Source organism: Mustela nigripes, chromosome 6 (assembly GCF_022355385.1).
Source record: "Mustela nigripes isolate SB6536 chromosome 6, MUSNIG.SB6536, whole genome shotgun sequence".
NCBI classification, from domain to species: Eukaryota; Metazoa; Chordata; class Mammalia; order Carnivora; family Mustelidae; genus Mustela; species Mustela nigripes.
In genome coordinates, this window is record NC_081562.1 from 106,897,805 (window position 1) to 106,915,597 (window position 17,793).

The 17,793-nt window shown below is 46.6% G+C and overlaps 1 protein-coding gene across 10 annotated transcripts in view; it reads left to right on the plus strand.

Annotated features, from left to right (window-relative positions):
• The window catches only part of CACNA1C (calcium voltage-gated channel subunit alpha1 C), a 641,635-nt gene that overhangs the window by 531,943 nt on the left and 91,899 nt on the right, over positions 1-17,793 (plus strand). For 5 of the 10 annotated variants that reach the window (XM_059403906.1, XM_059403904.1, XM_059403910.1 and 2 more), the window contains exons 20-29: positions 2,001-2,130; positions 3,539-3,598; positions 8,330-8,436; positions 10,639-10,726; positions 11,288-11,395; positions 12,250-12,302; positions 12,625-12,771; positions 14,157-14,358; positions 15,924-16,082; positions 16,694-16,804. In XM_059403906.1, the coding sequence (XP_059259889.1) occupies positions 2,001-2,130; positions 3,539-3,598; positions 8,330-8,436; positions 10,639-10,726; positions 11,288-11,395; positions 12,250-12,302; positions 12,625-12,771; positions 14,157-14,358; positions 15,924-16,082; positions 16,694-16,804 (1,165 nt within the window). Of the gene's footprint in view, positions 1-2,000; positions 2,131-3,333; positions 3,394-3,538; positions 3,599-8,329; positions 8,437-10,638; positions 10,727-11,287; positions 11,396-12,249; positions 12,303-12,624; positions 12,772-14,156; positions 14,359-15,923; positions 16,083-16,693; positions 16,805-17,793 lie in introns of all 10 variants that reach the window. The other 5 variants (XM_059403911.1, XM_059403902.1, XM_059403905.1 and 2 more) reach the window with 2 other exon arrangements.

Consider the following 17,793-nt stretch of genomic DNA (forward strand, 5'->3'; position numbering starts at 1 on the left):
TAATCTGTCCTTTATCTCTAGCTGCTCTGAACATTTTCTGCTGCCTTGGTGTTTAGACTTACTATCATGTGTCTAAATATGGATTTTTTTCTCTTTGTCCTGCTCAGTTTGGAAACCAGGTGGGTCACAGAAACCGGGGACTCTTAGGCTGAGCCAACACCCTTAAGAAGCATCTGGAAGAAAGTTTCCCAATCTTAATTTAGGTCCAAAGGAATCTCACCAACTAAGATGATGTATTGAGGTCATAATCAAAGATTTAGCATTATGGATTTATATTTTTCTCCAGTTCTCAAACAACATTAAAAATCAGAATAAGAATTTCTAATTCTTGAAAAGTTGCAGCCATAATCTCTTTATTCTTTCCTTCTGACGAAATTGGCCATATGTTAGGTCTTCTCATTCTGTCCTCCTGTCTCTTAATGTGTCTTGCAAATCTTTCATCTCTATCTCTTTTGGTGTTTGGGGTAGTTTCTTCAGATATACCTTCCAGTTTCTTCACCCTGTCTTCAACTTTGTCTGTGTTACTGTTTAAGCCAGTTTTTATATCGACTTTATTCTTTTTTCATTTCAAACATTTCCATTTACTTCTTGATTTTCCAGCTCCATCTGTCTATATCTAATACACCCCTTGTTGAGTTACCATCTTTGTGTTCAAGTCCTTTATCCTGTCAAATATTCAATATACAGTTGTTCTACGTTCTCTATCTGATGCGTCCAATATACACAGTCTCTCAGAGAGGGTTCTAAATCATTCGTTTGTAGTTTCTTCTGATTTCCCATCTCAGTGGCTCATCCTCTTATGCACTAAATCGTTGATTATGACCTCAATACATCATCTTAGTTGGTGAGATTCCTCTGGACCTAAATTAAGATTAGGAAACTTCCTTCCAGATGTTTCTTAAGGGTATTGGCTCAGCCTGAGAGTCCCAGGTTTCTGTGACTCACCTCAAGTCTGGCTTGGAATGCAGTTTCCTGACAGCAGTGTTGCTACTGGTATCTATCCTCAGGCAGCTCTGCCTTTCCTGGCTACCTCTCACACAGACCCTGGCTCAGTGGGTTTGTTTATCTGTTTGAAAAGGATAATCATTGCAGACCTCTTATCTCTGATGAAGCCAGAAATGCCTCAAAGGGTTCAGCCTTTCCAGGATTTGCTGCTTATGCAGCACCAGGGTCTCTCAGAACATTTAGTCCACCAAAGTGCTGTGAGCAGAAGTCTGAAAGCATGGATTCAAGCCCTGAACCCTCCCCCTCCCAACACACACACAAACACTACAATCTGTCTTTCTGGGCCAGCCTATCTTTCTCGGGTTTCAGTGTTTTTATCTGTAAAATGAAGATAATAACACCCATATCCCATTCCCAAGCTGCCAGAATGCAAGAGTACACAAGACGCACTTGGCATTCAAGGATCTAGCATTTGTGACACTGTCAATGAGTGCCCAGAGGTCCATGCACATAGTTCTTTGTAATTACTCTGAGGTGTGGAATTGAATTGCATGCCCTGAAGCTATTACACAGTAGCAAATTGCCTAGTCAGAGTGCAGGCTGAGCTGGCCTCTTACCATCCCTGTCTCCGGGTGGCTCATTCCCTATACATAAAAATATGAAGATCTTGTGAAATGATTTTTTTTAATAGTGGGGGAAAAAAAAGTCCTCCCCCACCACCCAAAGAGCCAGTTGTTAATGTCACAGAAGTTGATGAAAATTTGGGGATTCCCAAAGTTCTCAGACGTAACCCTCCAAAATGTCAAAAGCTAACTGCCTGTGAAAGTGCTTTGGAACTGCAAAATTCTGTGCAGATGTGCTTCACAGTGGGGGCGCGGAGTTGGGGTGGGATGTGGTTGTCATTACCCAGCAGCAGTAAGACCTCAGATGAAGGGCCCACCACCCAACTAACAAGCACCTTTCCCAAGCCAAGCAAAGGAGCATTGAGCTCCAGAGACCCGGGAGTTCCTTCCCTGGCCTACCTGACGTGCTTCTGTCCTCTCCTCCCCACACAGATTTCGCCTCCAGTGTCACCGCATTGTCAATGACACGATCTTCACCAACCTGATCCTCTTCTTCATTCTGCTCAGCAGCATTTCCCTGGCGGCTGAGGACCCCGTCCAGCACACCTCCTTCAGGAACCATGTATGCATTCCCTGTTGTCCCCTGCACCCCTTCCTCCCGGGAGTGGGACTAGGCCCACACTATGACTGACCTCAATCAGGAGCCCAATATTATATTCAGATGCACAATAAACATTCTTTTAAGAGATTAGGGCTTTGGTAGAAACCATCAGAAACAAATATAAGAGAACATGTACCCAAATGCCTCCAGCTGGCCTGATTGGCAAAGTTCAGGACTCTCGTTGCCCTGTGGATGTTTCCCTAAAGGCTCTGATTCCTTACATACTTAGTTTAAAAAAAAAAAAAAAAAAAAAGGAGCTGCTGACTTCCTCCTTGTTCCCAATAAACTCTGACCAGTCAGCCACTGGGGAGGGGAGCATTGTCAAGTAGGTGCCACTGGTGAGGCTGACCTTATATAAAAGAAAGCTCCAATGACCTTGTGTAGAGTAGAAAACTAAATTTGGAGACCAATCCAAGGCTCTGGTGAACAATATTGAAGGCTAGAGTAAGAGCTATTTCATCTCAAAGCCTCAAAACTGTGTCAAATCCCAGCCAGGTAGGCATGAAGAGAGGAGTCCACCAACCTAAAGCAATACCCATGCCAAACCACTCGGTGGTCCTACTGCCTACTTGGTCCAGAGGTTTCTTAGAAAGCTGTTGGCCCTCACTCTGATGCATCACCTGAGATATAATAGAGGATGAAACCATGTAGCCTGCCCCAAGCCTGGGCAGTCCTCAGCTGGAGGATTCTCCCTTCCCTGCCCCCAAAGAACCCAACACCAGGATTTTCACCAACATGAGAAGCTAGCTGAGTCACACCAGTGTGACTTAAGCATTTTGCATTTTCCTGCAATAAAAAGCAAACCCCGCTCTCTGTCCTTTTGACACACATCCCAGTGGTCTGATTGGAGTTTGTAAGTGAATTGGATTAATGAAAAAAACATCCAACCAAATGCTGCCCAGACCCAGGACCAGCCGAGTCCCGCCCTGGAAGCTCCCCTCCAGTGTCTGGGGACTTCATCTGAAGCCACCAAGCTGCCTGAGGCCATCCCCGCTTCAGGATCCAATGCTCTGTATATGTTCCTCATCTCCTAACTTGCTTCCATCTGTCTCCACATGGAAAAGCTCATGTGACCTGTAGTATGCTTCTGGAGCTGACCTCTCCTTCCCACCCACTTCTCTCCCTTTGCACCCCATTCCCATCCTGTTTCTTTTTGTTTTGCAGATTCTGTTTTATTTTGACATTGTTTTCACTACCATTTTCACCATTGAAATTGCTCTGAAGGTAAAGCCCTAATCTCTCTCTCCTCTCCCCATCCTCCAGGAGCCAGCACTAGCTCTCTGCTGCTGTCTGTCGCTAACACACACATGCTTCTGTTGGTGCCAACTTCACTCTCAGAGCCACTAATCCAATTCTGCTTATTTTTCAGATCCTAGGCAATGCAGACTATGTCTTCACTAGTATCTTTACATTAGAAATTATCCTTAAGGTAATGCAATCTGAGCAATACACTCTCTGTCGCTTTCTCTGTCTCTGTTCTGTCTGCATGTCTCTTTTCTCCTTTGTTTTCTTCACTCTATTTTTAACTCTCAAGACTGAGATTGGAAGAATTAAAGCCTTTTGCTTTGTGCTATGCCCAAAGAAACCCACCCCCCGTGCTGTGCTTCCTCTCAGCCTGGAAGAAGCAGATGGTTCACAGTGTCAACATTGATACTGTCCTGTCACCAACTCTGGCACTGTGCCAGTCCACAATGCCCCCCTACATACACACACACGCACACACACACACACATGCACACGCACACACATCCCATCTGTGGGCCATTGATGACTGACTGACCCCTGCTTAGAACCCCCTTCCCTCCTCCTGCCCAGAAGAAATGCTGCACAAATTCCAAGAGTTGGGCATGGAAGGCCACTTTGGACAGCCATTGTCGACACTTTCTTCAGTACTAGGGGCAGACACAAGGGCTAGGTTGAAGTTTGGTCTGTGTGATAGTAACCATGGGCCTGAGGAAAGATTTGGAGCCAGCCTTCCAATGAGAGTGTTCAACAGATGACTGTAGATTACGTCTAACTCCTTGGATTCCTGCCAAAGAGCTTTGTTCCGATACCCCTTACCCTAAGCATGGAAGGGGGAGAATTGTGGTGAAGAGCTAAACACAGGGGAGTGAGAACCAAGAGTTAAAAGAAACTGGAGCACCTAGGTCCCACCCCCAGTCTTGAGAGTGCACAGGCCTGGCCCCACATGCAGCTGGCACCCCCAGGTGCTTGAAGCCCTGACTGAGGAACTGTTACAGACTTACCCCATCTGTGGAGCCCACCCCTGAAAGCATTGGGATGAGAGAGATTGTTTTCTAAATTTTATTTTATTAATTACATTAATTTATAATTAATACTTATATTTATTATGATTTCTACATTTTTCCAGTATACTTCTGAGCTTCTTCTTTTTTTTTTTTTTAAGATTTTATTTATTTATTTATTTGACAGAGAGAGAGATCATAAGTAGGCACAGAGAGAGGGGAAAGCAGGCTTCCTGCTGAGCGGAGAGCCCGATGCGGGGCTTGATCCCAGGACCCTGAGATCATGACCTGAGCCGAAGGCAGAGGCTTAAACCCACTGAGCTACCCAGACGTCCCTATACTTCTGAGCTTCTGAAACAAAGCATCGCCAAGCCACTCCAACTGAGACTCAGGGTGTGAGTTCTGAGACCCAGGAAAAGTGCATTTCAGCACTTCTTCTCTTCTCAGAACAACATGACGGATTTTAACATTACCCCAAACAGAAGGGCTGTAGGCTCTAAAGCATATGCTTCAGCTTGGAGTCTTCTTCCTGGGAGAGTCCAGGCTCCCTTTCCCCCACTTCCTGGGGCCAATGTAAGCCACTGTCCACACTTGACCATGTGCCACAGCCAGCCTGCAGACAGACCCTTCCTTTCCTAATGCAACTCCCAAGTCATGACCCAGCCCTTTAAAGTACATGGCAGTTCTATCCCTTCCAGGTAGGAGTTGAGTGGGTCAGTTTGGGGTGGCTCCCCTGTGACCTTATCCCCAGAAGCCTGAGATGTCCAGACCCCAGTTTCTGTCCCTGGTTCCAGTGATCAAGGGTATTCTTTGGGTTTTCTCTACTACTCAAGGGCAGTGGATCTGACCAGGCCCTGATTCCTGGCATGGGGAGAGGGAGCCAAGAGCTGCCCAGCTACATTAAGATATACTTTGTAAAACCCCTTTCCATGGTGAGCTGAGTTCTCCTGGACTTCAGACTCCAGTAGGCACTTAAATACCAAAATTTCTTTCCCAGGACAAAAAAATCTTCTGAGTCCCACTTCTCAGGACTGCTCCACAGAGCTCACCTTGTGGATTTCAGTGGTGTTATTTTTCCTTCAAGTTGCCGTGAGCCGAAGTGAAAGGTCTTTTTGCCAGGATTGTCACGGCAAGAGCCTTCCCTCCTTTGGCCCTCTCCCTCTTCCATTCCCTTTGGGTCTTAGTATGCTTCTAAATAAACACCCCAGCCCCCACTCTTCTGCCCCACACCTCCTTCCCTGGGCCCCTCTGCCTTGCCCAAAGGCTCAGCTTCATACCATGGCACAGACAACAGTGGCCCCATTATCCAAGGTGCACCTAGTGTCAAAAACAGTTGAAAGACCTGGGGATGTTTGGCCTTAAAAAGAAAGGCTTGTAGGCCATGACGGTTGCCCTGCATACTGCAAATGACTGTCACATAGAGGAAGGAGGAGGTGAACCAAGCCCAGTGAGTACAGTTAACAATATGCATGTAGTAACTAGAAGAGTTGCTTGGGCTGGACAGAAGGGTTTTCCTGTCCTTCCAGCTCAGAGAGTCCATGATCTCATGCCCACACTTTTTCTTCCCTCAGTCTGAAAATAGTCCAACAATAGGCTTTTCCTATGCAATGGCTTAGAACATTTAGGAAGCAGGAACTGAATGGGTGGCCATCAGCTAAACAGGGTAAAGGAAGGACACTTGGCACTGTGCACCTGAACCTGGCCTCTTCCATTGTCTTAAATGCCTAGGATGGTTTTCAAATACATGCTCCATTTTTTCAAGGTCCACTTCCCGTTTCTCAAAACCCTGACCACTCTTCCTCTAGCCCTGCCTGGGTTTGTGTCCCCTGTGCATGCGCGTGTGCGCACACACACACACACACACACACACTCACACTTTCTACAGTGCTGATCTCATTCTAGGCCCCCTGACAGAGAGGATCCCAAAGCAAAGGACAGACATTTGAGCCTTGAGACAGACTGTGAGCCCCACTAGTGCATTTAGTCAGGGAGTGCCCCTCCTGTGGAAGGCTCTGTGTGCTCTGTAATGCCCTCACCATGTCCAAGCCAGGAGTGAAGTGGGGTCAGACTCAGTGCCTTTTCTGAAACTGAAAGTGTGATGGCTGGGAAGGTGCTTGGCCTTCTAAAGGCACAGGGTTTCTTTGGTTAAGTGAACTGTAGGAGCCACCCAACTCTAGTCTTTGGGGTCCTCGATCTTCATCAAGAGACAGGACAGCAAGCACCTCCAGATGGTAGACCTTCAGGAGAAATCTCCAACTATATTCCCCTGTATCCTTTTATATAATATACCCACTTCTAGAGACTGTTGCAGAACACAGGTGCCTCAGTCCCCTGTGACCCCCTACAGCAAGAGATAAATGGAAAGAATTAGGTTGCAAGAAGCTATTTTTGCCAATTTTCCCCTGTGTTTGCTTTTGAATTGCTCTGCGGACATGCTGCCCTGGGCATGCTCTGATTCCAAAGAGATAAACTGGACCCCAGATGACCGCGGAGCCGCTCTCAGTCTCTCAGCTACTCTCTCAGGCTCCAAATTTTTCTCTGGCTGATGCTTCATGGCCCCTGGCCTTCCACAACCCTTAATCTGGAAATCTGCTGGCTCATAATTCAAGTCAACAGAATTGGAAAGGTTGTTTGTTGAACGTCTACAGTGGCTTTATACTAAGCTCAGAGAGAGGTAATAATATCCAAGTCCTGTAACAATAATCACCATACCAGGGGCTCCCGTTTTAGACTTCAAAGGGCCTTCACGTTGTCTTTCTCTGTGTGCCTCACAAAGACAGGGAATAGTATGTCCACTTTGTAGCTGAGGAAACTGGATATCCTTATATAGGAAGAATCCAAAATTCAAATCCAATCTATCTGGCCCCAAGTTCGGTTCTCTATAGTGACAGCTAACACTTACATGAAGCTTAGTATTTGCAGGGTAGTATAAGTATTTTAGCTGTAATAACTCATTTGATGCCTACATATAAAGGAGATATTATCATGACCCTCTTTCTCAGATGAGGACACTGAGACACAGAGAAGTTGAGTAACTTGCTCCAGGCTATACAAATAATAAAATATGACAGGGTTGAGATTCAAACTCAGGTAGCCTGGCTCCAGAGCCTATTCTCGTAAGCATGGTACCACATTGTCTGTCCAAACACACAGTTCTGGCCCCAAAGAACATCAGTCTAGAAGCAAGATAACAGAACCAAGTTTAGAATATGTGGCATAGATCATAAAACACCAATTAAACTTGGGAAGTGGAGGGACGCTAACTGCCAAAGTTATTGATAGAACATCTCACTGGCCACTAGGGTGACCAGCTGTCCCAGTTTGCCTGAGACTGAAGAGTTGCCTGGACAGGACACAGGACTTTCAGTGCTAAACCAGGAAAATCCTGGGAAAACCAGGACAGTTTGTCACCCTACTGGGCATGCCCCACCTTTACCCAGGTGCCTAGTGTCTGAAGCTGGCCCTGTTAATAGACTTTGGAGAGGAGGTTGGGAAGTCTGCATCTAAAGGAAGCCTGGCCTGGGCAGTGTCAGCAAAGGACCCCTGAGGGCCCAAGCCACAGATGTGCAATGTGGAAAAGAGGAGGAAAATGAGAGAGGGATGGCAGTGTCCAACCTGAGAAAGCTCCCAATATAGGATGGAAGAGTCAGGTGTCACCTAGTAGGTGGAAGGACCCATTTAACCATCCTGCAATGGGGATTGTTTGGTGTTTGTATAAATGCTTGTAGAACTCTGTCCTTGGTCTGTCCTTGGTCCAGCCTCTTCTTCTGCAGTCCTGCCTGCCCCCAGTCCTCTCACTGCTCTTCAGCTTGCTCTGCCCAAGGGATGCTGTGGGAGGAGAGGGAGGTATCAGGGGTTCTCTGGAGCTTGGGCAGGGACCACTCATGCTCATGTTTCTCTGTGCCTCCCTGCAGATGACTGCTTATGGGGCTTTCCTACACAAGGGCTCTTTTTGCCGAAACTACTTCAACATCTTGGACCTGCTGGTGGTCAGCGTGTCCCTCATTTCCTTTGGGATCCAGTGAGTAGGACTCCCTCGGCCCCAGATGGGAGCACACAAGCGGAAATGGGTGTCAGGGAGGGTGACCAAGACTCTGGAGGGCATTCTTGCATGGCCACCGGCTTGACTGTGACAGGAACAGGGTGGTGTCCCTGACTTGTACAACATGATGGCTTTTTGTACACGTCCTTAATGGTGTCACACTTGGGAGTATGTCAATCCAGCAAGAATATGTTTAAATATCTGGATCTTGCCATGACAGGCAGGGCCGGGCCAGTTATAATGAAAGGAGTGTCTCCAGGGCCTTCCTGCCTCACACCCAGTGCCCTTGGCTACCCTCAGCTCCAAGGGCCTGCCATTTCCATCACCAGCTCTGATCTTCCGGTCCACCTTCCCTCTCTCTCTCCCATCAAAGCACCTGATGAGAAGAAATTTGTTGGGGGAAAGAGAAAGAGACAGGGAAATTACCATTTCTCAATCTTGGCTGCGTAGTTGAATCACCTGAGTAGTTTCAGAAAAGAGCTCTTTTTAGCTCTTTTTAGAGCTCTCCAGGTGACTTTAGTGTACAACCAAGTTTGCCAACTTGCTCAGTTAAAAGGATCTGATTACTAGCATCTCCCAAGTTCTCTCTGTGGCTAAAGGTAACCCTGCCCTTCAACCTCAAAGCATTTTTATGTGCACAATCTTCTACGGTCTTCACAAAAATAAATAGATAGATAGATAGATACATACATACATACATACATGCCTATGAGGAAGGCAGGACAGTGGCTGTTACTGTCATTTCATAGACAGGAAAACTGAGGTTCGGGACATGAGACTTGCCCAAGGTCACAACAAAGGCAGAGGAATGAGGTCCAGGGTCTTCTTTCCCAAGGGTGTTTTCATGGCAAGCTTAAAAAGAATGGATACCAGGGCATACGGAATAAGCCCCTTTCTGTGATCATCTGTTATATTATACCAGCTGTCTTCCTAGTCCTGCAGGTCTAGATTTTAGTCCCAGCATTACCACTAAACTACTATTTAACCTTGAACCAAGAACACCCCCGCCTTTATTCTGTGCTTTCCCCTGCCTGATCTTAAAATCCCTTCCATTCCAATTCAGTGCAAACAGACTCCTTCCCTGAGACACTGGGATAACTAGGAATGCCCTTTGAATCCTTTGGAATAAAAGAGCCATGAACGAGAGAAATCAGATCTTTCTACCAGATACCTCTTGAGCACATTATCCCAACCTCACGTAGAATGAAATCAGCCCTTGCTGAGGTGTCATACATCTTTTAGGTCCCATGGTGGTTATAAGGCTTTCTGAAAGCTTGAGAGGATATCTTAATCAGGGTAGTGTGTGAGGGTTGGGATAGACCCCACCTGGTTTGGGTTGATGAATAACTTCAGAAACCACATAGGCTTCCTGCTGAGAGGCTTGTGGGGAGAATTGCACCATGGTGCCTCATTTCCACTGGGGAAGAACAAAAGCCTGAGGCTCCCAGAAGTCCTGGCCAGGCCCTAGCATCCACCTATGCAAAACCTGCTGTGTAAAATCCATTCCTTCAAGTCCTAAGTGTGCTATGAACTAGTGGGCTTCGTAAATGCATATAACGGGCAATTACCTAGGACACATGTTTGGAGAGAACACCAGAATATCTCCTATGCCCATCAGCTCCAGCCAACAAGGCCTGAAGCTCCTCCATCTATATAGCATTTCTTCAAGTTCAATGATGGCTTCATCAGACATCATAATAAATCTACCACTTACTCAGTTCATATGTGCCAAGCACACTGCTAGATGATGCAGATATGTTTCCTCATTTAATCCCTGCAACAACCCTATGAGGCCCACTTATAGATGAAAAACTAGGGTTCAGAAAAGTTAGGAAATTCATCCTCAGTGAATTGGCTGTTAAGTGGCAGAGCTGGGTTTTCTCTTTTTTTGTCTTAATCTCCCCTGAGTAGCACATTATAGTGCTAATGACTCGTGGTAAATTGCTTTTCATATTATTTACACACCAACAGGAAGTCCCAGGGTCACCAGCAAGTTCTAGGCTCTTCTGGGTGTGAGAGGTGGGAGTAGAGAATGGTCCCAGGATGAAAAAAATCCCCAAAACAGACTTTACACTTTCTCAGGTTGGCCTGCGGTCAGACTGTCAACACAACCCCCACCATATTATTTCCTGCTCCACCAAAACAGGAGCTTACTCCCCTGCCCTGTTTTCCCTCTCCCAGGTCCAGTGCAATCAATGTGGTGAAGATCTTGCGAGTCCTGAGAGTCCTCAGGCCCCTGAGGGCCATCAACAGGGCCAAGGGGCTAAAGGTGAGAAGCATGGGCCTGGGTGGTGAACCAGCAGACCAGTGAGCATCTAATCTACCTGGCTATGGTTGGTGGAAGTTAAGCAAGGGACTGGGGGGTAGTGGTGGGGGATGTACTGGAGGGAGGAGAAATGGCTGGGGCAAGTGGCTGCTGTGTTTGAGCCTGGACTCTCCTGCCTGTACCACAAGTACCACTTCAGGAAGAAAAGAAGAACAAGGACAGGCAGCCATTCAAAATCAGAGCTTCTAAGCAAAACTTTCACAAGGAGAGGCACACACAAACCCAAGGGCTCATATAATAATGAGGTCCCCATATTCTTACCCTTATAAAATGGGCAGCTAGCAGGGCTTTTGTCCCTAGAGCCATCTAGAACCCAACAGGTGACCTTGAGTTCCATTGGATTCCATCATCATGTGAACCTGGGATGGTGCTTTGCCTGTTTGAGTCCAGTTTTCCCTCTTGTGGCAAAGGGCTGCCCATGCAGCCTCCTCAGAAAGGCTCATGGCTGGCTAAAAGAACTCAGGCTGCCAGCACTTCCCGAACCCTGCCTTCTTGTCCCCGCAGCACGTGGTTCAGTGCGTGTTCGTTGCTATCCGGACCATCGGGAACATTGTGATTGTCACCACGCTGCTTCAGTTCATGTTCGCCTGCATCGGTGTGCAGCTTTTCAAGGTAACATCTTGGCTCTGATCTGTGCTCCTGCTTCCTTCCCCTCCTGTCAGTATTCCTGAGAAATAGAGCTGGCAGATACAAACAAAAGAGGCCAGCAGCCTGGGTCAGACTTGGGATGAATGGATCCTCCAAACCCCCTTCTCTCAGCATCCCCCCAGGGGAAAAGGAAAAGACTGGAAGGAGGTACTCTCCATCAGGCCAAGGACCCCTCACCTTCACAGCGCAGCCTGCCATTGCAGTCCCTGACCTTCCTTCTAGCAAGAAATGGAGAGGGACTCTTATCCTCTGAAACCTCATGTCAGTCATCTGCTTAAAGCCCGCAGTGGTCTGCCCATTATCAACAGCATCAAATTCACTCTTCTCCATCTAGCTTTCAGAACCCTGCATCCATCCAGGTTCCTTTTACTGCATCTGGACAAGACCCCTTGGCTATGGGTGAGGCCGGTGCCCATGGTCTCTGCTCTTTCTGCCTTAATCCTTTTATTTTTGCTGTTCTACCATCTGAAACATTCTTCCTGCCCTCTCCCAGCAACCATATAAATTCCCCTGATTTGCTTCCATCTAATTTGTCCCTCCAAACCCTGCTCCACTTCTATCTTCCTCAGGCCAGCTGAAAGTCCAACATTCATGGAGCAGAGTTTCCTCTCTTTTTAAAATTTCTTTGCAGCACTGAGCATCTTTATTTGCTGCCTGCTTTGTATATGCGAGTCATATCTTCCCAATTTGATTCTTACCTCCTTGCACTTTTCATCCCAAGTCCCTAGCACAGTGCTGGGCTATAGAGATGATTGCTAATCATTTTTGATTTGTTGATTAATGAACATCTCCAATCACTTTGTTCTTCTGCCTTCCAGGGAAAGCTCTACACCTGCTCAGATAGTTCCAAACAGACTGAGGCAGAATGCAAGTGAGTACAAGTGGGAGGGCAACCAGCATCAAAGCTCATTAACTCGGGGAGGTTGGTGACTTGGCCTGAGAGGAGGGACAGCCCATTCTTTCTGAGATGGCACTGACAGTTGGACTTTAACCCATGGGCAACTTAATCACATTAACATGACATGTAAGATTATCTATTCTTAAAAGCTCTACCCTCTCAATTTCTTCCCAATGGCCAGCACTGTGGGATTTAAGCCTGGCCAGTCTTATCGCACCCAGCAAGTCAGGACTCATCAGTGGGTCAGGTGTGAAGGGAGAAGAGGCCCGAGAATTAACTCTTCCTTCTTTCTCAGGGGTAACTACATCACATACAAAGATGGGGAGGTCGATCACCCTATCATCCAACCCCGCAGCTGGGAGAACAGCAAGTTTGACTTTGACAACGTTCTGGCAGCCATGATGGCCCTCTTTACTGTCTCTACCTTTGAGGGATGGCCAGAGTGAGTATACAAATTGAGGCCTGCCCAACTTGATATTAGAGACCAAGACATTCCCCAAGTTTTATTAATCTACCACACTCCTTCACAGAGGTCATACTTACCTGCATCCTTCCCAAGCAATGAGGGTTTTTTTCTAGAACAATCTGCATACCATGGTCACTGCTGAAACATAGACTCTTCCTTTTCTAGAAGATGTCAGCATTTCAGAAATTCCAAACAAAAATAAGTTTCGTTTAGTACCCAGTCCCCACGTCAGAGTGAGCCACAATGATAGGGGTCTTTGTCATGACTCTCATGATATCTAGGAGTGGGCTGAGTTTCTCCAGGTATGAGTCCCTGGATTACCACAGGATTCAAGACTACTACTCCCAACATGCACTCAATGTGGACAGAGATGGCAGAGGTATCTCTTTTTTAGACTCTACCCCAGTGTCCTTAGAAAAAGTCTTGCCTATAATTACCGTGAGAAGTACGAAAGGGACAGAAGTCTGAGGACAAATTCCTCATAGACATAATGCCTAGATCAGCCTGGTTGGTCTTTTACAATGCATCACATTTACCAGGCTGTTTCATATATCTTGTATGGACCCCTGCTTCTCCCTACCCCCACCTGTGTATTCCAGGAAAATTACTGTTGAAAAGTTAAAAAATTCTAAATATTCCTAAGTCAGTAATAACACATGGATCTGAGTTGAGAGTCACCATTCTTATGTGGTAAAAAATATAGATAATAGCTAAAGAATAGCTGAGTACTGGGCAGAGTAACAAGGGAAAGAGAGGGGATAATCCCTGTCCATGAAGAAGAACAGGCATAATGGGCACGTAGTCCAGGCCCAGATGAATGGCAGACACATGTAAACGATCTAAGTATGAATTCAAACCATTGTTGATGATCTGAATAAGCCTGGGTCATTTTTTACCTAGTATTTTTTATCAAAATGGATGTTTGCTCTCAAATAGATTTATTTTATGTTCACTGTAACATCCTCTGAGTCTATGCTAGTTTGCAAAGCTGTTTCAATATTTACTTATATTTTTAGTATTTGAAATCAATGTCCATGACTCATTTTACATTGAAATAATTCTTGACAGTTTCAAAACCCCCTCATATACATTATACCAACCACCCTACCAGGTAGGAAAGTCAGGCTTATTGTCTTCATTGTACAGATAAAGAATCTGAGGCTCAAAGGGATTAAGTTATTTGCCCATGGTCTCACACCAGTAAGTGACAGAGCTGGGACTTGAATCCAGATCTTCTGACTCCCATCCTAGAGCTGTTTCCAGCACCCTTGATCCAAGGGTCCATAGGAGCAGTGGTGCCATCATTCCACAGATGTAACATTGCTTCTCCGCTTCCCTTTGGGGCCTGTCTCCTTCTGCAGGCTGCTGTACCGCTCCATCGACTCCCACACAGAAGACAAGGGCCCCATCTACAACTACCGTGTGGAGATCTCCATCTTTTTCATCATCTACATCATCATCATTGCCTTCTTCATGATGAACATCTTCGTGGGTTTCGTCATCGTCACCTTCCAGGAGCAGGGGGAGCAGGAATACAAGAACTGTGAGCTGGACAAGAACCAGGTAGCTTCCTAGGAAGGAGAGGAACAGGTGTCAGGGCAGCGGGGGGGGGGGGGGGGGCAGGGCTACTTGAGGAACGACAGCAGTTGGCAGCTTGTGGCCCACCCAGAAGAGAGGCTGGAGTCAGGAGAGAGATCCATGCAGACACTAAGATTATGCATCTGCTCCTCAATAAGGAAGCCGTCCTCTGGAAGGACCTGGACAAAAGAAATGCAAATCCTGGATCTGGCAAGTGCATTCAGCCAACAAATATTGGTTAGACATCTACTTAAGGAGACTCTCTGATAGATTCTGTGGGAACAAAACCTCATGTCTCAGGAATTGTCAAGTCAGAAAGTGCCCACGTAGGTTGGCACTTTGATCATGAAGAAAGAAACTAGAGCAATGAGGGCATGATGATTTCAGGGGTGGGGAAGAGAGGGACAGTAGAAAACCACGAGGAAATTGTTTCTTAAATAAAACACAGAGGCCTGTGCATGAGGTGGGGGCAAGAAAGAGGCTTAAGTAGGAACAATATGGGAATGCCAGTACTGTAAGGTATTTTGTTGGCCTATGAGGAAGAGCTGGCAACTCCGTCAGTGAGGAATGAAGCTGTAGCATGTGATCACAGAGGCCACTTCTCCAACTCAGCTCCCTGATAGGGAAAGTCAGGTGGATCTGTATCCCTGTCCATGAGTGACTTAAGGTCTTATATGGGAAGGTACATGGCACAAGACACTCAGCTCTCCTCCAGTTATGCCAGCTGGACCCCTCATGGGTTTTTATGTCAACCTCTTGGGTTTAGACTCACCATTCTGGCTGCTGAATGGCCTTTGGATTAGAAATAAAATGGGAAAGCAGGAGGCCAATTGGAAAGTGTAGATGAGAGATGGTTAGACCTTGATGTACTATCAGGTTAGTGATAGTGGAGGTGGACAGGATAAAGGACATTAAATTGCTCAGGCCTAGAGATTGGGTGCAGAGGCTGAGAGTAAGTGAAGAGGCTGGGGTGACTCCCAAGTTTCTGATACAGGAATCTGGGCCTGGTACAGAGAAAATGAACCAGATCTGTGTTAGAGTCCCAGGAATTTAGCTAGCCCAAGCTCTGATTCCCTATCCTTGAACTATATCTTCTGATCTTGTGGATATGGGTAAATAAGGAAGACCAACTTAGTACAGGAAGGAGAAGTTGAGAGATGCTCCAAGGAGAGTCCGAGGCATAGGAAATAATCAATGGGAAGACCACCTCTCTGTCATTCAGTAAGTATTTATCAAAGGCCAACTAAGTGTCAGCAGTATACCAGTCATTACCAAGTTGGAAAAAAGAGACACAAGCTCCTTGATAAAATCTTGGTAAGGAAACTGACTAGAGGCAATGCTTTCCTTGATTAAGGGAATGATCTAAGAAAAACAGTTCAAATAACATCTTAAAGCTGTAAATGAGCTAGATAAGTAGATTTTTTCTCTGATGCCCAAGGTGTATAGTTTCATCCACACCCTACCTCCTCTGCCATCTCCCTACACATCATCCAGGTTACTAACCCCCTCTCTCAATTCCCACCCCACCACTCCTGCTGCCTTGCTCCCAGCGACAATGCGTGGAATATGCCCTCAAGGCCCGGCCCCTGCGGAGGTACATCCCCAAGAACCAGCACCAGTACAAAGTGTGGTACGTGGTCAACTCCACCTACTTTGAATACCTGATGTTCGTCCTCATCCTTCTCAACACCATCTGCTTGGCCATGCAGGTCAGTCCTAGGGGGACCCTGGATCCATGACAGCTGTAGGAGGGAGGTTGCTAGGGGAGGAGATGAAGTATAAAAGAGCTGCATGGCTGTCTCCAGTGTGTCACCTTCATGTTGGCCAAGAGAGGCAGAAAGAGCAGAACTGCCCTCTTTTCTCAGATGGAGAAGGACAAGTGTCCCTTCTCAAAAATGAGCTCTTCTCTGAGACTTTATAAGAGAAGGTCTTAATTAATCCAGAGAGGCCTGGGTTAATAAAATGTTAACAGTGAAGGAAATGGAGAAGAGAGGGAGAGCCTGAAGAGGCATGGGTATAGAGATTGATTCTGTGTCCACCTGTTTTCAGGGACATCAACTTGTGCTTGAGCTCTCTTGGGAACCAGAAGTCTCCATAAGTTGTCATAACCAGTCAAAGCAGAAACACAGAACTCTGCCAACCCGTGTTTTCAGGGCTAGCAGAGAAGGGTATTTGCAGGATTTCCTGAGTCCACCTGGATGCCCACAGAGATGTGAATGGCCTTCCAGGGCTTGGTTCAAGGAAGATCTCTTTTGAGAGGAGGGTGGTAAGGAGTAGGGGTGTCCCTTCCTCATTTTCACAGTCCTTCCCCTCCCCTCAGCACTATGGCCAGAGCTGCCTCTTCAAAATTGCCATGAACATCCTCAACATGCTCTTCACTGGCCTCTTCACCGTGGAGATGATTCTGAAGCTCATTGCCTTCAAACCCAAGGTAGGCCTCTGAAAAAGGTGTCTGGTCTACAGGCTGGAGGGATGAACAAGGGGGAGTGCCAGTACTGAAAGAAGGAGAGTGAGAGGCAGAAATAATCAGTGAAAGACCCCACCTTCTTGAAAGATAAATGGTACACAATTCCTAAACCTACCAGAAGTTGCACCAGAACAACCACTTGAGATAGTCTCCACTCTAGTCTGTGGCTGGGAAATACGGGAAACAGATTCCTCCCTGTGATGGTTCTCTTCTTCCAATGAGACAGATGTTGGTCCTTCTCCTCTTTTCCATCCTGTCTCCACCCTCATCCCCCAGCATATAATCTAAAAGAAATTTTGCCCACAGATTGGCAAACCAAACCTCTTCACAACAAGCCCCCCTCCCCAGATTCACTCAGGCTGCTGCTGTACTGTCCTCTCTCTTCATTGGCCACAGACCATCCTCACTGTGAAAAGCTCAGTCAGGTCTTCATTTGCTCAGGGCTCAGTTTTCCAGCCTATGCGGTCCTCCTGTTCAGAAGTTAATTTATTGTTCTCTTGCCCTTTCCGGTACAGGAAGGGCAAATGTCTGTGGCTTGCTACTTGTGAGTAACTTCTAAAAGAAAGGGAAAAAAAAAAAAAAAGGCTGGCAGAAAGATTAGAACCATTGGCTGAATGAGGCAGGGTAGGGAAGGTTGGATTGCCTGTGCTTTGGATTCTCTGTGCCCTCTCTAACCTGCCCTACCCCCATTCTCCTGGATAATGGAGGAGTGGACTGACTTGAGCATCACCCTGCATCTTCCACCTCTGAAAACAGGTCAGAATCATTGGCATCCATGGCCTAGGATTCACAACACAGGCAGCTGCTCTTGAGGGAGAATATAGCTGCAGCTCCTTTTGGGGAGTGATGAGAAGTAAAGAGTTGGTTCTAAGAGAATTATATGGCTACAGACTTGAGGAAACCTCTCTAGCTTTTTGAGCCTCCTCTCCCCCTCCTTTACTACACACAGATTC